The 19,641-nt window shown below is 36.1% G+C and overlaps 1 protein-coding gene and 1 long non-coding RNA gene across 2 annotated transcripts; one reads left to right on the top strand and one right to left on the bottom strand.

Annotated features, from left to right (window-relative positions):
* Positions 1-2,629: 2,629 nt before the first annotated feature.
* LOC120132850 (RNA pseudouridine synthase 7) lies at positions 2,630-8,684 on the bottom strand. The gene is made up of 12 exons (XM_039149570.1): positions 8,552-8,684; positions 8,416-8,459; positions 8,215-8,292; positions 7,807-7,907; positions 7,443-7,530; positions 7,203-7,281; positions 6,965-7,047; positions 6,531-6,596; positions 5,795-5,851; positions 5,050-5,175; positions 4,385-4,617; positions 2,630-2,922 (listed from the first exon to the last, which is right to left on the bottom strand). Exons 1-12 carry the CDS (start codon positions 8,673-8,675, stop codon positions 2,820-2,822), a joined length of 1,182 nt encoding a protein of 393 aa, XP_039005501.1. The 5' UTR covers positions 8,676-8,684; the 3' UTR covers positions 2,630-2,819.
* On the top strand, positions 2,849-18,045 carry LOC120132948. Its single transcript, XR_005517058.1, has 3 exons — positions 2,849-2,980; positions 13,121-13,124; positions 18,033-18,045. It is a non-coding gene; the product is annotated as an uncharacterized LOC120132948 (long non-coding RNA).
* The last annotated feature ends 1,596 nt before the right edge of the window (positions 18,046-19,641 follow it).

Here is a 19,641-nt window from a genome sequence, read left to right as displayed (position 1 = left end):
GGTCAACGGGTCAACGGGTTGGGTCGGGTCAACGGGTCGGGTCGGGTTGGAACCGGTCATTTTTTCTTCCCCACGCGCAGTGGCGGCGCGTGAGGGCGCGTGAACAGTGCTATGGTGTCAAAAAATTCCCGGAAAATTCCTAAAAATTATTTAAGCGATTTCAAGGCACTTACAAAGCTCGGTTCACAATTTTGAACAGTGGAGTGCTCGATTTCAACGAATCGAAAACTTTGACCGCTTCACCTCCTCATGCGCCGACGTCGACGGAGACCAAGGATGACACCAGCAGACTCGGAACGATGCAAGGAACACGATGGTGCGGGAGGTGTCATAAACGGATGCTCGGATCGACGTGAATCGACGAAAAACCAATTGAAATCAAGTTATTACAGACGATACTTCCGACTGAAATTAACGACGAACGGCGACAATTCACGATGAAAGGTTTGAGGGGTTTTGTTCCTCGGTTGACAACGAACACAATGGTGGTTTCAGCTCGTCGATCGGAAGTCGGACGGCGAGTATATTGGAGTTGAAAGAATGGTTGAGGGAAGGAGAAAACTGATGTTTTTCTGCAGAAAAATATACGAGAATGGGTGTTATAATTCATCCCAAAAAAATTGTCAAATTATGAGTTTAGCCACTGAATTTCTTGCACTTCTTAAAACGGTCTATAAACTTTGAAATTTTACAATTTAATCCATCGTTTCTTTCAAAAATACCAATTAAATCCACCACTTTATAATTTCTTAAATTGAACCCCTAAATTGGGGTGTTACAAATATGACGAAAACGACATCTATAGTTTAGGCTAAAAGAGATGTTGAGAGTTTTTTTAAAGTGAAAAAAAGAATGAAACAAAACTTCAGAGTTAAAAAGAGTTTTTTTAAGAAATACTAAATTGATATTTTGTATAAAATTTATGGGTCGAACTTAGAAATTAATCATTTTTGTTTGTGTTATCTCATCAATGTAACGATAGTTGATGCCTCTATGACTAAATTGTTATTAATCAATAACAAAAGTGATCAAATCAAAACAATTAAAAATCGGGTGACCAAAATGAAAAGAGACAGAAACAAATGCAACATATACTATACTTTTCCCAATTTGAAGCCACATAAACACTCTAGTCGCCATCTATAGTTTTCAATTTCTCATCTATTATAGTTTATCTAACAAGATGATATTAATTTATCAATGAGTTAGATTTCAATGTTGTACCATAAAATATCGTACTTCTATGTATCCATGTCCAAGTCAACGAGAATCCCGAATGCATTCAAATAAAACTTTACATTTCTTTAATTCAAATATTAGATTCGTATATACCTATTTTTTAAGAGTTTAATTTAAGTGTGCCCGTACCCATATCATGTCTGGACATACATCAAATATGAATATTTTCAAGAATCTTGTAAGCATGTGTAAGATATAAATAAACAGTTATCATTCGTATAACATTTGTTTATGTTCATTTGTTAAATTAAATAAACAAGTACAAACAAAATTTTTATGTTTATTTAATAAATGAACGAACACGAACAAAAATATATTCAATTCGTTTATATTCACAAATAATCTCATTTATTAACTCGTTCAATTATATCCACGAACAAACTTGTTTATAAACTCATTTAAAATCTTATTTATTTTTTATAGGGGCTAAATTGAACATATAATAAAATTTGAAGTTTAAACTACATAGCTTAAGAAATTTGAGCACTTGTGTAATTTTATCATTAGCTTGCAAATGAACATTGATATGTTTACAAACATATAAACAAACGTTAAACAAATATGATTGTAAACATATATACAATAGAACGCGGACACTTTTAAAAATAAATAAACGAACACGATATTAAAAATATAAACAAACATAAACACAAATTTTTTTATTAATCTAGGATTAACACAATGTAATATCTATTTAATGATAACTTTCAATCATAAACGCTCACACCATCAAGAAATAACAATAATCTTATTCGTTCAAACTCAGTTCATTTACACCCATAAGTAGGGGTGTGCAAAATTACCCGACCCGGTTGACCCGCTACATTGACCCGACAACCCAGATCTAAAAAAAGGGTAATTCTCTAAAAAAATACTCGGTCGAGTCGGGTACCAGGCCCGACATTTCCTGGGTCGGGCCCAAGTCACAAAATCTAGTTTTTCCGGGTAGTACCCGGTTAGTTTTTATTTTTTATATATAATTATATAAAATATAATGAATTATTTATATTATGGATTATTAGATTTTATATTTCAAACTTTTAAATTTTATGTTCGGATATTAGAGTATGTAATTCGAAGTTTCGAACATTTAAATTTGTGTATATTTTTTTTAAATTAATATTTTGAAAAAAAAAATAAAAAAACATGGTACCCGATTACCGGGTACCCGTAAAATCCGGGTACCCGATTACCGGGTACCCGTAACATCCGGGTCGGGACACGGGCCGAGAAATCGTCGACCCGGAAGTTCCGGGTACCCGGATTTGCGCACCCCTACCCTAAGCATGTGTGAGGAGAGAAGAAAATATTGTAAAACAACCTTCCAACTCATCATGTAATTTCATGAAACCTTTCAACATTTAAATGATAACAATAAGAAACTACTGTATCAAATGAACTATTGAATTCATTGTACATTTTAAATTACTAGAACAAATTTTCATCACTGTTCCAATGGCTGAAAAAATTAATTGACTGAACAGCCAAAAGGATGAATTCTTCAATTTTAAGAAAAATATAAGAATGATTGCATGGCAGCACATTTTCTAGGGAAAATAATATAAAAAGGAAGCAATGAATTAGCTGAGTGATGCCCAGTCAGGATATGGGCATTCATAATCCCAATCTGGGCCCGTGTACCTTACACAGTGTAGCCATAATCCTTCCTCATGCCCATCATACCTGCCATAAACACAATAATGATCATAGATGGTTGAAACTGCAGAGATGTGAGATTCTTGTACTTGCACACAATAATGAAAGTATCAGACATTTATATTTGACACATAGTCTCAGACATGATTACAAATACGATCCTACAAATACATCGGTTCGCTCATCTCGGGCATATATCTATATCAATAGTCCTGTCTCTTGTATCTAAATGTGCGTGAGTTTAGATCTGGATCTTTTAAAGAAAAACAAGAATGATAGTTTTGGCAAACCACCTTGAGATTGAGGCGGACCAAACTTGACATGTCAAGTCATACACTAACCTCTTCTATTGAAACGAAGAATCTTCTACATTGCAATGTAACAGCAAGAAACAGCCTAATAAAGAAGATTTGAATGAAAGAAAACACATTCACTAACTTAATCCACCAGCTTACTTTTCTCCTACATTAATACCTACTTAGAAGATACAAACCTATAGATGTCGGACTACGAAATGTGTTGAGGTCCTGAGGATGTGACCTTACATCTTTCTCTATTTCTAGCTCTCATTTTCTTTTTCCTTCCTTTTGTAACTAGCTGGAAAAAATGTATGATAATGGATGCAAAAATTAGTACCGTATCTTATTTCTAAATATATGCAATTAGTAAGGAGATCCCTAGCATGCAAAATCTTCATGGGATAGAAAGAAGTGGTCAGAAGACATCAAAGCAAAACAAATTAAAGCATGTACAAGTGTCAAATTTGATTATTAAATCAATTTGAATAAAATAAATCATGAATGACTAGTAATTTTTATAGTTATTGCTGTCTAAAGTATGAATCTCAGCTCACAACAAGCAATATGGGAATAGGTAGCATCAGGAATGACCACCTTATTAATTAAACCTCCAATATAAAAGGTAAAGAAAGAAAATCAAGGTTTATGCTTTTTCTAATGTGGAACAAATTGATATACGTTTAATAACTAATAAATGGAGCATAGTTCATCACTCATATTACACCTGATAATAGTAAACTGTTTGAAGTGGCTGAAGATTCTTTTTAAAAAAAACATTAACTTTCTATATTCAGAAATATAATTGACAATATAATTTACAATTATCAAATATCAAGTAATTGCAAGAATAAATAATTTCCAATGTTGAATTTTCCACACATGGTAATGAATATCTGGACAATAATAATCAAAAGGAATACAGAATTCTCAGTATTTACACTTGGTACTTCACATGATGAGTAGCACAGAATTTTTTACGTAGTCATTTGTCCTATGATGTTATCATGACATGACCAAGTATCAAGAAGTTAAATGTCACAATTTTTGTAAGCAGTTTGTCAAAATAACTATTGAAAAACTGCAATACAAGATACAACTAATTAACCAGGGCATTATTGAGAAGCATAGCCGCAACTGAAATGAGAGAACCGAACGATTATATTGAACATACGTAATCACAAGTGTCTTACCCGTTTGGAGCTAAATTAGGACAGTGTGTACACATGGGATCAATGCTGAAATCTTCACCGCAGTACTTGTATTCTTCATTATGATTCTCACAATTGGCTTCAGGAGGGCTGTCAGAAAGAGCTGCAGCTCTATCAGCAGTTGTTCCTAAAGTAGAGCGATCAATAACATTGCATGAAAGGTAAAGCATGTCGTTGGCTATTGGATGGCCTGTACACTGCAAATGCACACGAATCTACAAATGGGAAAAATTAGTCAGAAAAATATGCAGTTATTGAAAATGAAAAAATGCAAAACTATTTATAAAAAGATGCAGGAATCTAGTAATGTCACTAACAAATGGAAAAATATGTATTACTTACTCAGAAAAAGACATAAATCAAAACTAAGTTCACTAGAGAAGTGTCAAATTCAAGCAATTTTCTAAATTGACAAAAACATAAATGTAAGAGCCCTTCTAAGATATGAAGCTGTAGAAAACAGTTTAAACTTTAAAAGCCAATTGAGAATGCCAAAGTGCTGAAATAGAAAATATCAGCATATAACATAATTTTAAAAGTGACCCAGTGTACTGATAAATATCCAAAAGCATCACCTGTCCACTAAAACAACTACAAACATCTCGTTCACTGGTATTAACAGAATTATTTTCTGTGTGTTATCTTACTTGATGTGTTCGGCCAGTAATTGGTTCACACAAAACAATGCTATGTGTCCCATTGGTGCTAATCCTAGTAAACTTTGTACAGGCAGCCTTTCCCTTCAAGGTAGTTTCACCATTAGAGATGCCAACCTGCATGAAACAGATCTATGATTTAGTACAGCCGCGAACCACTTTCTTTTAATTCGATAACTCTCTCATCAGATCATAAATTAATGGATAAGAAACATCCCCAGAATCCTTGTGAAACTTTCAACCTTAGAGAAGGAGAAGTCCCTACATGATTAGCAGTTCAAAGATTTATTGATCACCTACAGCCATATTGAGTCATTCAAAGCAAATGACTAGTAACAAAGCCTAGAGATTTAATTTGCTTAACAGTAACGAGAAACAACACTATGATAGAATTGAACAGAATGTTAAACAAATAAATTAATGGCACTACTACTGTGTCATTTAAAAAAATCACTAAAAGGGTAGTATTTGGTTTTGAACATGTAACAAACACCAAACATTTTGCATATTCTGGGCCATGAATATGTCTAACATACAAATCACCCCTAAAGAGAGAAAGTAGTGGGGTACAATGTATAAGCTTGCAGTAAATATACAAGTGGACATCCATAACAAAATCGGTCTTGTTTTCCTTTGTATCTTTCTTGCACATGGTTTACATCAACTACAATGATAAAAGTGGAAAAGAAACACACAATTATAATACCATTAGTACGTGTAGAAGAACCACACTTACCTCTGCAGTGCTCCTTCCTTCTCTAGCATTGTAATCTACATTGGCATCAACAACTTGCTGAAAAAGAAAATCTTTACAAAAGTCAAATGGGGAGTGCATCATGAGAGGACTTTTCAGAAGTGTTTAACTAATGATAATTAATTCATTGTCATACTAGATCTCACTAAAACATCAATAACTAATTGAATGAAGAATATTTTGGCTTCAACTAAAGTGACTTTTCAGATTACTAGCAGCCTACAAGATTGTAAAAAAGTCAAGTTAATTGTTGCAAGATTCGGATAAAAAGCTTCTGAATATGGTTAACTTAATATAGCAAGCTAACACAACTTCACTAAAAGAAAAAAAAGAAAAAAAAAAATTCTTGGGAGGGGGTAGAAGAACATCAAGAATAATATATTGCAGATGGCAGAAGGTGAAAAGACAAGTTCCATTCCTTCTCATTACTTTGAACAAGCACAATTGTTTGAAACTAGAAAAGAAAGAAAATCAGAAGCTACTTAAGCAAAAACACTGAAATTATATATCCTCATACAAAAATATTTACAATATCAAGCAATTCCTCGTCACTTATTGCTATGTAAAGAAACCAAAGAAAACGAAAAGGTCAAACTTGAATAGAAAATTTTCCTGTTTAGCCAAAAATATAAAAAAGCTTCTAGAGTATTTATGCACTTGATAAAAATTGAACAAGCAGAACGATTCAAATTTGGACACAAATTACATGAACGTATACCTCACCCTCTGGAAACACTCCGACAACCTTTGCAATATACTGTTTCTGAAGCAGTCCAGCTTCGATCTGGAATCATCCCATTCAGATTAAATGAAAAGTCTCATTATGTAAGAAGTCTCAAATTTCCAGATCAAGCATATTGATAAAGCAATGGATTTTTATCTTTGATGAACAGAGCAGCTAGTGTCCTAGATATCATTCTACCAAATCATGCAATACTGCACATGTAGCCATGTTGTTAAAACAATTTTAGATAAGCATATCAAATGGAAAAGGATGCAATTGACAGTTGTTTGTGATTCTAGATTTTTTTTTTTTTTTGATAGGAGTGATTCTAGATTATCAACACAGTAGTAACAAGTTTTGTGCCAAAAAAAATGTTTGCCTACACATACAAATAAATAAATGTATACATAAATTCGCAAAAGACTTGCATGTTGTCTAAAAATGTCAGCTTTAGCTGGATTTTTGGCCATGATAAGCAATCCTGAGACCAGACGATCTAGTCGATGAATGGCTGGGATGATAATGTCAAGGAAAAAGTAGAAAACTCCGCTTTCACAACTTTACCGAAAAGAAACAGAAAAAAAGATTAATTTGCATACACAAAAAATAAAAGTAGCCTAAATGTAAACTGAAATATAAGCGCCATGTGGAGTTAGATCTGGATACGATACAAAGGAGCCAACCCATGCTCTGCTTGGAGAATACCCAGAACTGTGTTTTTACGATATTGACCACATGGATGTACCTACAAAAATATTGCAAAATTAATTTAAAATTAAAAAAAGGCAGAGTAGCTGATATCATATGGTAAGAAGGAAGAAAAGTTCCTCCTCCCCTCATCTAAGCAATAAGCACATTCATACGGACTAATACAGTTGAAATAGGTACACTTCGCAAAAGACTTACAGGAACAGATGCAGGTTTGCAAACTGTCAGTACATCAGGTTCATTTTGAAGAATATCCACATCCCAAGCCATCACCGGCGGTTCATGTCTACAACCTTTGTAGAATCAATTACAAGTTTCACAACTTCAAAATGAAACAATGAAGCACCAAAAAGGGGGGAAAAGCCATAATTTAAACAGAGCATACAAAAACCATAGAGAAGTCAAAAGAAACTAGAAAATATTAAGGTTTTCCAACAATGCATGTATTAACAAAACACATCGCTACCTTGCAATATTATTCAACCCACCCACCCCCAATAAGAGGCTTTAAAATTCAGTGAAACTCAATAAGATCAGGTATTGAATGCGATATGTGATGAACCTGTGTAAGAAGTGGCTAATCTTCTGGCATCTCTTAACTATGTAAGATACAGGTACATTCTCTCCATCCACTTGTATCCGTCCACATTTGACAGCACTCTCCTATGATAATTATTTCCGAAATAACAGAAAAGGTACACATGTAAACCTATGCAATTATGGGTAAATGAAGAAATTGCGAGAAATCCACCCAATAAAGGTCTTTGCTTGAAACTTGCAATACATTCCAATTAATTAATACAAACTAACCAACATTATGTAACCTATCATATGACCAACACTGTGTTGGTTAAGAGAAAAATAAGAAAAAGAAAAGAAAATAGATCTGCACATTTCCCTTCCATCCAAATAAATCCTTTCGAATATGAAATGAAAACATCCATGTAACTTAAAAGGAAAGAGTGATTACATAGTAATCTCTAGATCGGCCTCTGAACTCTTGAGCAAACAAATCCAAAATTGTTTTACCGTCCCATCGTTTATTAACCTGAACAAAAAATACAATCAATAACGTGTTTTTTTATTAGATAAGCAAAACTAGGGTTTAAAAGATTTTCCACCACATAAAACCAGAGGGGGAAAAAGAAATAGAGCGAAGAGAGAAACTAACATGAGAGACAAACTCAAAATAGTACGGTCGTACATGGCGCTTCCCTGTCAAATTCCCTCCAAAAGAAAAACAAAACTTGAGCTCCTGTATTTTCGGTTAATATAATTTAGAAGTAACTATTTTTTGTACAATTTACCGTTGTGAAATATATAATCTTGCTTCTGAGAAGGATGAGCAGGAGTTTGCCAAACAATCTCCATTTTCCTTTTGTTTTTCTCTTCCTTCCCTTCTCCAACTGTTTCGTCTCTGTTTCTTTTCATATGTATTTTCTTCTTCTTATTATTATTATTATTATTATTATTTGAATTATCTACGCCCAAGAAGTAGACAAAACTTGAGGTAACTCGACTTCCAAAACGTCGACGTACTAAAATAATGAAGACAATGACCCCCTACCACTTTTGCAATAAAAAACATATATGAAACGATTTCATTTTAGGTTAGTTTAACCTTGTTTTCAATCGAATTCAATGGTTAAAATAATTATTTTTATTTTTTAGATTTTGAACCGTATGTCAGGGCTATGAGTATTTAATGTCAAATAGTTAAGAGTTATATTTAAACAGAAATTACTTTGTACTTATTCTGATTAATAAAAAAAATTATTTAATTTAAATTTCGTATATTTAATATTTTTGTTAAAAATAATTTTAAAAGCATAAAATATAATTCAAATATATTTTTAAAAAATATTAATGAATTAAAAAATTACCCAACATGATGGTTTTTTCTCTTTACCCAATGTAACAACCCGGAAATTTGAAAATAATAATAATAATAATTAATTGAATTGGGAGGAGTTAATTAAGTAAATTGGTGAAATTTTGGGACTAAATTGAAAGTTTTTAAAAACTTGTAACTTATTTTAGAGTTAAAAAAAATTCAGGGACCAAGCCCTAAATTTACCCTAAAATGGTAGGTAAGTTTGGTGTTATATACGTGAATTGGTTTCTGAAAATCAGAAATCAATTCCTCCCAAATTCCCTCCCCAACACCATCTTCCAACCACGATCCCGACACCGTTCGAATTCCGATCGTTGTTTTGAAACCACCATCGTGTTCATCATCGAGCGAGGAACAAACCCTTAAATTAATTGAAGCGAAACGCTATCAAACGCCAGGAATTTCCAGTCAAAGTCTCGACGTTTTTTTTTTTGCATAATTGCCGAGAAAATCTTAAATTCACCGCCGATCGTTGATCCGTTTACGACACCTCCCGCACCATCGTGTTCCTTGTGCTATTCCGAGTCCGCCGATGTCATCCTTGGTCTCCGTTAACGGCGGCGTGTGGGGAGGTGAGACGGTCAAAGTTTCCAATTTGTTGAAATCGAGCTCTCCGCCGTTCAAAAATTTGAACAAATTTTTTGTAAGTATCTTGAAATCGCTCAAAATAATTTTTAGAAACATTTGCGTGAATTTTACGCTGCTGTAAGACGTCCCACGCGACCCCACTACGCGTGGGGAAGGTTAAAATGACCGGTTTGGCCGGTTTTGAACCGGTTTGACCGGTTACAACCCAACTCGTTGACCCGATCCGACCAGTTGACCGGGTTCTATTTTAGTAATTAATTCGAAATAGATGTTATTTTAGTAATTAATTCGAAATAAGTACTATTTTAGTAATTAATTCGAAATAAGTACTATTTTAGTAATTAATTTGAAATCGGTGCTATTTTAGTAAATAATTCAAAATGAGTGCTATTTTAGTATTTATTTTTAAAAGGGTGTTATTTCTGTAAAATGGTTGACGTTGACCTCTTTTGACCAAAACTTTGACCGACTTTGACCAGCTATTAAACGACCGTTAATATTTTTTGAATATACATATCCTAATAGTTTTTGACGTATCGAATCTGTTTTTGCGGTCTGTTTTGCCAAATTCGAACCCGAAAGTCTCCAAATTCTCAGTCAAACCCGTTGACTTTGATTTTGACCAAGAATTCAAAATTTCGGAAGGTCATTCTTTATCTTTTTCAACGTCCTGAATTTGATTCCGAAGTCCGTTTTGCCAAATTCTGACCCGAAATCTCTGAATTGAGCATGTGAACCCAAATAGGCTTAGTATTTTAGTATTTTGATTATTTATTTGAGATATGGTTAAGGAATTGATTAAGTAAAATATTTTATGAAGGTACTCGTGTTTCACCTGAGCGACGATCAGTCAGGTCAGGTGTTGTCCGTTCATCATATCAGTCCGAACCGCGTAATACAAGAATTACTCGTAGATTTTCGTATATGATTTAAATAAAGATTAAGATTATTTATATTAGGATTCCAATATGGATTTTTCCGATTCGTAGGATCTAGCGCTGCAGCAGAGCGTGATCGACAAACCCAGTAATAGGCTTCCCTATTTGATTTCTCATATTGTTACAGGTGTGTTTACTGACGGTGTTATCTTAATGTTTTAAACTATCATATGAATGGTTTCAAATTTATGATGATGTTGTATATTATTACAACATGATACATGTTTTATGAATACTGGTTACCGACACCTGATTTATCGGATATTACTGATCTGATGTATGGTTTTCTGTAATTTCTGCATATCATTTTTAAGCATGAACCATTTTCATGTTTTAATGGATTAATATTTATTTCACCTAAATACATACATGTTTATTTCTGTCACTGGTATATTATTGAAGGAAGTATTTCAGGCTCCTTTACTGTGTGCTCAGGGTAAGTCCTTACTAGTGTGCAGGTGGGTGTATGGTTCTGGGGAACCTACACATTGTAGTGACTGGATGGGAAAGTTATTACTGCAGGCTCCTTTGATGTGTGCTCAGGGTAAGTCCTTACTGGTGTGCAGGTGGGTGTATGGTTCTGGGGAACCTACACATTGTAGTGATGGAAGTGACTGGACGGAGACGTTATTACTGCAGGCTCCTCGGTTTCATGCTTAGTGTAAGTCCTTACTGGTGTGTAGGTGGGTGTATGTTTCGGGAAATATATAAAAGATAGAAACCGGAGTGATTGAATGAAAATAATGTTCATATTTTAAAATATGTTTGATAACTGCTTTTATTGGAATATTTTATTCGTATGTTTTTATACACTGTTTGGAGCACACTGGGCTTTTTAACTAATTCTATAGTTTTTTAACTTTTTTAGATAATAGCAGACCGTAAGCTAGCAGATTTGGCATCATGGGAGATAACTACTTATTTTGTACGAACGTATATCTCTATATGTTTTTCAGTTTGTGTTTGGTGACATGTATTTGCTATCGTTTTGAATATATTTGTATTATTTATATTTTGTTCTGTATTATATCTAATGTATTAAAATTTGTTTAAAAAAAACTCTGAATGGGATATGTGACCACTTAGATTTGGTTCTAACTTATAGACTGGGTCTGGAGGGTTATATTTGGTAGTATCAGAGCTTTCGGTTTTAAACACTCGGACTGTATATGGGTCCTAAGCTTTGGATTTTTAAGAAATTTTGAAAAATAATGTCACCTTATTTTATGATTTAAAGTTTTCCCGAGATCCCTGATGCTAATCTGACATATGTTTTGAATTCTTTCTGTAGAGCCTTATAGATCCAACAATGAGTGCTGCTAAAGGTCGTAGAACAGGATGTGGCCGTGGTCGAGGACGAGTCACTCGACCTTCTGTTACGATAGATGATCCGATGTCTCCACGTGATCCTCCTGTTCTGCAAGTAGATCCTACCCTTTCTCATGATGATCAGTTTACTCCTATGAGATATCCTCCCGTCAGTAGAGATGATGATACTGACATAAATGAAGATGCCCTTAATAGAGCTATATTCTGCATGTTTCAGAGAGCTGCAAGAGCCCCTAATAATATGACTGCAGTTGAGATTTCAAACTCTTTGGTCGCTGCTGGTATAGTCCCATTCGAGGGTATTACTGGTGGACCCCCGACAGACGCTGAGTATTGGCTAGAGGATACAGAGAGGATTATGGATGAGATGGACCTCAGACCTGAACAGAAGTTGAAGGGGGCCCTAACTATGTTGAAGAAAGAGAGCTTCAGATGGTGGCAATCAATTTCTGGTAGTATTCCGAGAAACCAGTTAACATGGGATCTTTTCAAGACGCGCTTCCGGAGTCACTACATCGGAGAGAGATACCTGCAGGAGCTACGTCAGGAGTTTCAGAATCTGGAGCAAGGTAGCATGTCTGTTATGGATTATGAGGTTGAGTTCATCCGTTTAAGCAGCTATGCTCCTGGACTTGTGGACACTGATGCTTGAGGTTCAAGAATGGACTCAGGTATGAGATCAGAAGTCGAGTCGCTACCCACCGAGAGAAGAATTTTGATGCATTGGTTGAGATAGCCAAGACTGCTGAAGAAATAGAACGATTAGGTATGGAGCACAAGAAAGATAGTGATCGAGCTCAAACCCGATTCAGAAGGCCTTTCGGTTCTGTTGATTCTTCAGCACACCCCAGCAAGAGAGGCAGGGGTACGTCTTTACAGAGAAGTGGGGCGAGTGTCAGGCCTGTGACATCTGGTTCTTCAGTTGTACATTCTTCTAGACATGGTGATTCTTCTGGGTGGAAATCTTTGCAGTTATGTGATTATTGTGGAAGATGTCATCCTGGAGAATGCTAGAAGAAATTGGGTACCTGTTTTAGATGTGGTTCTTGTGACCATTTCATGAAGGATTGTCCAAGGCCAGTTACTACAATTCAGATGCCAGCTCGTACTCCCGCACGTACTCAAAGTACTGTTCAGACTCTAGTAGTGAGTCATAATCAGAGCAGAGTACCAGGATCTGCTAGTAGAGGCCGAGCATCTCAGAGTAAGGGTCCAGCCAGATCTGAGGCCGGACAGCCTGCATTGGTTTACACTGCCAGACTTCGACAGGATCGCAATGGGCCTAAAGTGACTGCATGTACTGTTACTATTCATTCAGTTCCCTACTTTGCATTGTTTGATAGTGGTTCTACCAATTCCTATGTATCACATTCCGTTTCTGAGGGTCTAAATATTCCTGTGGAGAATACTGAGCATTCAGTGATAGTTCAAAGTCCCTTAGGCAAGTCCATAATGTTGAATCGTATTTTTAGAGAATGTCCTATAGAGATCAATGGAGAGATTTTTCTGGCCGACTTGATGGAGTTACCTTTAGAAGAATTTAATTTGATTCTCGGCGTAGATTGGTTGGACAAACATCGAGTAAATATTGATTTTGAGACCAAGAGATCTGAAGACCCCAGATAATCGAAAGATTGTAATGATCGGGGAACGCCGTGGATTTCTGACGAATATTGTATCTGCTTTTGTAGCTGAGAAGATGATCAGGAAAGGTTCCGAGGCGTTTCTTGCTTATATATTGGATACCAGGAGTTCTCAATTTGATATTGAAGGCATCCGGATTGTTAAGGAATTTCCTGATGTTTTTCCCGAGGAGTTGCCTGGATTACCACCGGATAGAGAGGTTGAGTTTGAAATTGAAGTCTATTCGGGTTCCACTCCAGTTTCAATGGCTCCTTATCGTATGGCCCCAAAAGAGCTTAAGGAACTGAAAATCCAACTTCAGGAGTTGTTGGACAAGGGATTTATCCGACCCAGTATATCACCGTTGGGAGCCCCAATTCTCTTTGTCAAGAAGAAAGATGGGTCATTGAGACTTTGTATTGATTATAAGAAGCTGAACAAGCTCACGGTTAAAAACAAATATCCTCTGCCCAGGATCGATGATCTATTTGACCAATTTCGAGGGGCTTCTATCTTTTCAAAAATAGACTTGAGGTCTAGGTATTATCAACTCAAAGTGAAAGATTCGGATATTCTGAAGACTATTTTTCGAACTCGGTATGGGCATTATGAGTTTTTAGTGATGTCGTTCCGGTTAACAAATGCCCCTGCTACTTTTATGGATCTGATGCATAGGGTGTTTCGACCTTATTTGGACCAGTTTGTAGTTGTGTTCATTGATGACATACTGGTGTATTCTAGAAGTGAAATAGAATATGAGGAGCATTTAAGGATTGTTCTACAGACTTTAAGGGAGAATAAGTTATACGCTAAGTTGAGCAAGTGTGAGTTTTGGTTCAACGAAGTGACTTTTCTTGGACATATCGTTTCTAGTGACGGTATTCGGGTGGATCCAAGCAAAGTGGAGGCTATTCTGAACTAGAAGCAACCCGTGAATGTTTCTGAGATCCGTAGTTTCTTGGGCTTAGCTGGTTACTACCGTCGGTTCGTTGAGGGGTTATCCCTTATTGCAGCTCATCTGACAAAACTATTGAGGAAAGATGTTCCATTTGTCTGGTCTGAGAACCAGCAATCTAGCTTTGAGAAATTGAAGACTGTTCTAACCCAAGCCCCAGTACTGATTCATCCTGAATCTGAGAAAGATTTTTCTGTCTACAGTGATGCTTCTCACTCTGGATTGGGATGTGTTTTGATGCAAGATTTGAAGGTCGTCGCTTATGCTTCGCGTCAGTTAAAGCCGCATGAGCGTAACTATCCTATTCACGATCTGGAGTTAGCTGTCGTGGTTTTTGCTTTAAAGATATGGGAACACTACCTATACAGAGAAAAGTGTTATATATATACTGATCATAAGAGTATGAAGTATCTGCTTACTCACAAAGAATTAAATTTGAGACAGCGTCGCTGGTTGGATCTTCTAAAGGACTATGATTTAGAGATAAAATATCATCCAGGAAAAGCTAATGTAGTGGCAGACGCCTTGAGCCGTAAGACGATATCATATCTCAGAGCCTTATTCGCTAACTTGAGTTTATTTGATGATAACAGTCTGTTAGTAGAGTTGCAGGTTAAACCCACTTTGGTCAAGGAGATTAAGGCCAAACAACTTCTGGATAGCTCATTGTTTTCCATTATTGAACAAGTTAAGCAGGGAACAGGTTCAGAGTATACTGTAAATCAGGATGGTATTTTGTGTTTTCATGGTCGTTATTGCGTACCTAAAGATGATGAGTTGAGACGGCTTATTCTTCAGGAGGCTCATAGTAGTCCTTATGCTATGCATCCTGGCGGGGATAAAATGTACAATAATCTCAAGAAGCATTACTTTTGGACTGGTATGAAAAAGAATATTTTAGATTTTGTGACGAGGTGTTTGACTTGTCAGTAGGTTAAGGCAGAACACCAGCATCCAAATGGATTGTTACAGTCAATTAAGATTCTTGAAGGGAAATGGGAGCGCATTACGATGGACTTCGTTACTAGTCTTCCCCTAACTCCTTCCAAAAAGGATTCTATTTGGGTGATTGTTGATCGACTCACCAAGTCAGCGCACTTTATCCCTATCCGAATTAATTATTCTCTGGACAAACTGGCTAAGTTGTACATTTCAGAGATTGTTAAACTTCATGGTGTACCGTTGTCTATCATATCTGATCGAGATCCGAGGTTCACTTCTAGGTTCTGGAAAGCTTTGCACGAGGCTCTGGGTACTCGTTTGAATTTCAGTACATCTTTTCATCCTCAGACTGATGGACAGTCTGAGAGAGTAATTTAGGTGTTAGAGGATATGTTACGGGGTTGTGTGATTGATTTCCATTGTAGTTGGGAAGATTTCTTGCCATTAGCTGAGTTTGCTTACAATAATAGTTACCAGGCAAGTATTCGTATGGCACCGTACGAGGCTCTGTATGGACGTAGATGTCGTACTCCTATATGTTGGACAGAGTTGCATGATAGAAAAACTTTGGGTCCAGACTTGGTCTGAGAGACTGAAGATACTGTCAGATTGATATGTGATCGCTTAAAAGAGGCATTCGATAGGCAGAAATCATACGTAGATAAGCGACGTAAGGATATCGAGTTTGAGGTTAGAGATCAGGTTTTTCTCAAGGCATCTCCATGGAAGAAGGTATTGAGATTTGGACGTAAGGGTAAACTGAGTCCGCGATTTATTGGACTGTATCGTATTTTGAAGAAAGTTGGACATGTTGCTTATCAGCTTGAGTTGCCTCCCCAGCTTAGTCGTATTTATGATGTTTTTCATGTGTCTATGTTGAGGCGATACCGTCCAGATCCAGATCACATCATTCAAGTTGTTGAGGTAGAGCTGAGACCTGATTTGTCATATGAGGAGGAGTCTGTTCATGTTTTAGAGAGGGATGAGCGAGTTCTCCGGAATAGGCGTATTCCAATGGTCAAAGTTCAGTGGAGTAATCGTGGTCCCTCAGAAGCTACTTGGGAGATATTGGAGTTAATAGAGGCTCAATTTCCTCATCTATTTGCATAAGGTAAATTTCGAGGACGAAATTTCTTGTAGAGGGGGAGAATTGTAACAACCCGGAAATATGAAAATAATAATAATAATAATTAATTAAATTGGGAGGAGTTAATTAAGTAAATTGGTGAAATTTGGGGACTAAATTGGAAGTTTTTAAAAACTTGTAGCTTGTTTTAGAGTTAAAGGAAATTCAGGGACCAAGCTCTGAATTTACCCTAAAATGATAGGTAAGTTTGGTGTTATATACGTGAATTGGTTTTTGAAAATCAGAAACCAATTCCTCCCAAATTCCCTCCCCCAACACCATCTTCCAACCACGATCCTGACGCCGTCTGAATTCCGATCGTTGTTTTGAAACCACCATCGTATTCATCATTGAGCGAGAAATAAACCTCTTAAATTAATTGAAGCGAAAAGCTGCCAAACGCCGGGAATTTCCAGTCAAAGTCTCAACATTTTTTTGCATAATCCCCGAGAAAATCTTAAATTCACCGCTGATCGTTGATCCGTTTACGACACCTCCCGCACCATCGTGTTCTTTGTACTGTTCCGAGTCTGCCGATGTCATCCTTGATCTCCGTTAACGGTGGCGCGTGGGGAGGAGAGACGGTCAAAGTTTCCGATTTGTTGAAATCGAGCTCTCCGCCGTTTAAAAATTTGAACCGATTTTTGTAAGTATCTCGAAATCGCTCAAAATAATTTTTAGAAATTTTTTCGTGAATTTTACGCTGCCGTAAGACGTCCCACGCGCCCCCACGCGTCGCCACTGCACGTGGGGAAGGTCAAAATGACCGGTTTGACCGGTTACAACCCGAACTGACCGACCCAACCCGTTGACCCGACCCGATCCGACCCGTTGACCGTTGACCGTTGACCGGGTGCTATTTTAGTAATTAATTCGAAATAGGTGCTATTTTAATAATTAATTCGAAATAGGTGCTATTTTAGTAATTAATTCGAAATAGGTGATATTTTAGTAATTAATTCAAAATGGGTGCTATTTTAGTAATTATTTTAAAAAAAGGTCCTATTTCTGTAAAATAGTTGACAGTTTGTTGACCTCCTTTGACCAAAACTTTGACAAGCTTTGACTAGCTATTAAACGACCGTTAATCTTTTTTGAATATACATATCCTGACAGTTTTTGACGTCCCAAATCTGTTTTTGGGGTCTGTTTCACCAAATTCAAACCCGAAAGTCTCTAAATTGTCAGTCAAACTCATTGACTTTGATTTTGACCAAGAATTCAAAATTTCGGAAGGTCATACTTTATGTTTTTCGACGTCCTGAATTTGATTCGAAGTCCGTTTTGCCAAATTCTGACCTGAAATCTCCGAATTGAGCATGTGAACCTAAATAGGCTTAGTATTTTAGTATTTTGATTATTTATTTGAGATATGACTAAGGAATTGATTAAGTAAAATATTTTATGAAGGTACTCGTGTTTCACCTGAGCGAGGATCAGTCAGGTTCGGTGTTGTCCGTTCATCAGATCAGTCCGAACCGCGTAATACAAGAATTACTCGTAGGTTTCCGTATATGATTTAAATAAAGATTAAGATTATTTATATTAGGATTCCAATATGGATTTTTCCGATTCGTAGGATCTAGCGCTGCAGCAGAGCGTGATCGACAAACCCAGTAATAGGCTTCTCTATCTGATTTCTCAGACTGTTACAGGTGTGTTTACTGACGATGTTATCTTACTGTTTTAAACTATCATATGAATGGTTTCAAATTTATGATGATGTTGAATATTATTACAACATGATACATGTTTTATGAATACTGGTTACCGACACCTGATTTACCGGATATTACTGATCTGATGTATGGTTTCTGTAATTTTTGCATATGATTTTTAAGCATGAACCATTTTCATGTTTTAATGGATTAATATTTATTTCACCTAAATACATACATGTTTATTTCTGTCACTAGGATATTATTGAGGGAAGTATTTCAGGCTCCTTTGTTGTGTGCTCAGGGTAAGTCCTTACTGGTGTGTAGGTAGGTGTATAGTTCTAGGGAACCTACACATTGTAGTGATTGGAGTGACTGGATGAGGAAGTTATTACTGCATGCTCCTTTGTTGTGTGCTCAGGGTAAGTCCTTACTGGTGTGCAGGTGGGTGTATGGTTCTGGGGAACCTACACATTGTAGTGATGGAAGTGACTGGATGGAGACGTTATTACTGCAGGCTCCTCGGCTTCGTGCTTAGGGTAAGTCCTTACTGGTGTGCAGGTGGGTGTATGTTTCGGGAAAATATATAAAAGACAGAAACCAAAGTGATTAAATGAAAATAATGTTCATATTTTAAAATATGTTTGATAACCGATTTTATTTGAATATTTTATTTGTATATTTTTATACACTGTTTGGAGCACACTGGGCTTTTTAGCTCATTCTATAGTTTTTTAACTTTTTCAGATAACAGCAGACCGTAAGCTAGCAAATTTGGCATCAGGGGAGATCAACTACTTATTTTGTACGAACATATATCTCTATATGTTTTTCAGTTTGTGTTTGGTGGCATGTATTTTCTATCGTTTTGAATATATTTGTATTATTTATATTTTGTTCTGTATTATATCTAATGTATTAAAAGCTGTTTAAAAAAAAACTCTGAATGGGATATGTGACCACTTAGATTTGGGTCTAACTTATAGACTGAGTCTGGAGGGTTACACCCAATATTAAGGTTTTTGTCGTTTCTTTTTTTTCTTTCTTTTTTTTCTTGAATTAGTTTATCAGTAATCCATGGGTGATATCAAAATAGGATTGGGGGAGTTAAATCTTGGCGAAGAGAAGGATGAGGTTCTTTCGATTGAGCAATCGGACGTGGCTCCTTTGATATCTTTTGACAATTGTTTGGTGGGAAGGTTTCTCACATAGGGTAACATCAAATTTTAGGCGATGATAACAATGCTAGCTAATGTGTGGCCTCCAATTGGGGGCATATCGATAATTGAAATGAATGATGGGCGGTACCTTTTCAGACTTTACCATGAAGTGGATTTCGACAGA

The sequence above is a fragment of the Hibiscus syriacus genome, unplaced genomic scaffold (genome assembly GCF_006381635.1).
Source record: "Hibiscus syriacus cultivar Baekdansim isolate YM2019G1 unplaced genomic scaffold, ASM638163v2 tig00000136_pilon, whole genome shotgun sequence".
NCBI lineage: Eukaryota > Viridiplantae > Streptophyta > Magnoliopsida > Malvales > Malvaceae > Hibiscus > Hibiscus syriacus.
Note: the sequence above shows the minus strand (reverse complement) of the source record. Positions and strands in the feature narration are given on the sequence as shown.

What these genes read in the sequence shown, in the direction of transcription:
- LOC120132850 (XM_039149570.1), bottom strand. Translation starts at nt 8,675, where the DNA reads ATGAAAAGAAACAGAGACGAAACAGTTGGAGAAGGGAAGGAAGAGAAA. An exon ending in ATTAGCCACTTCTTACACAG is followed by an intron (nt 7,531 to 7,806) that starts GTTCATCACATA and finishes CAAAGGTTGTAG; the next exon opens with ACATGAACCGCCGGTGATGG. An exon ending in AAGGAAGGAGCACTGCAGAG is followed by an intron (nt 5,176 to 5,794) that starts GTAAGTGTGGTT and finishes TGTTTCATGCAG; the next exon opens with GTTGGCATCTCTAATGGTGA.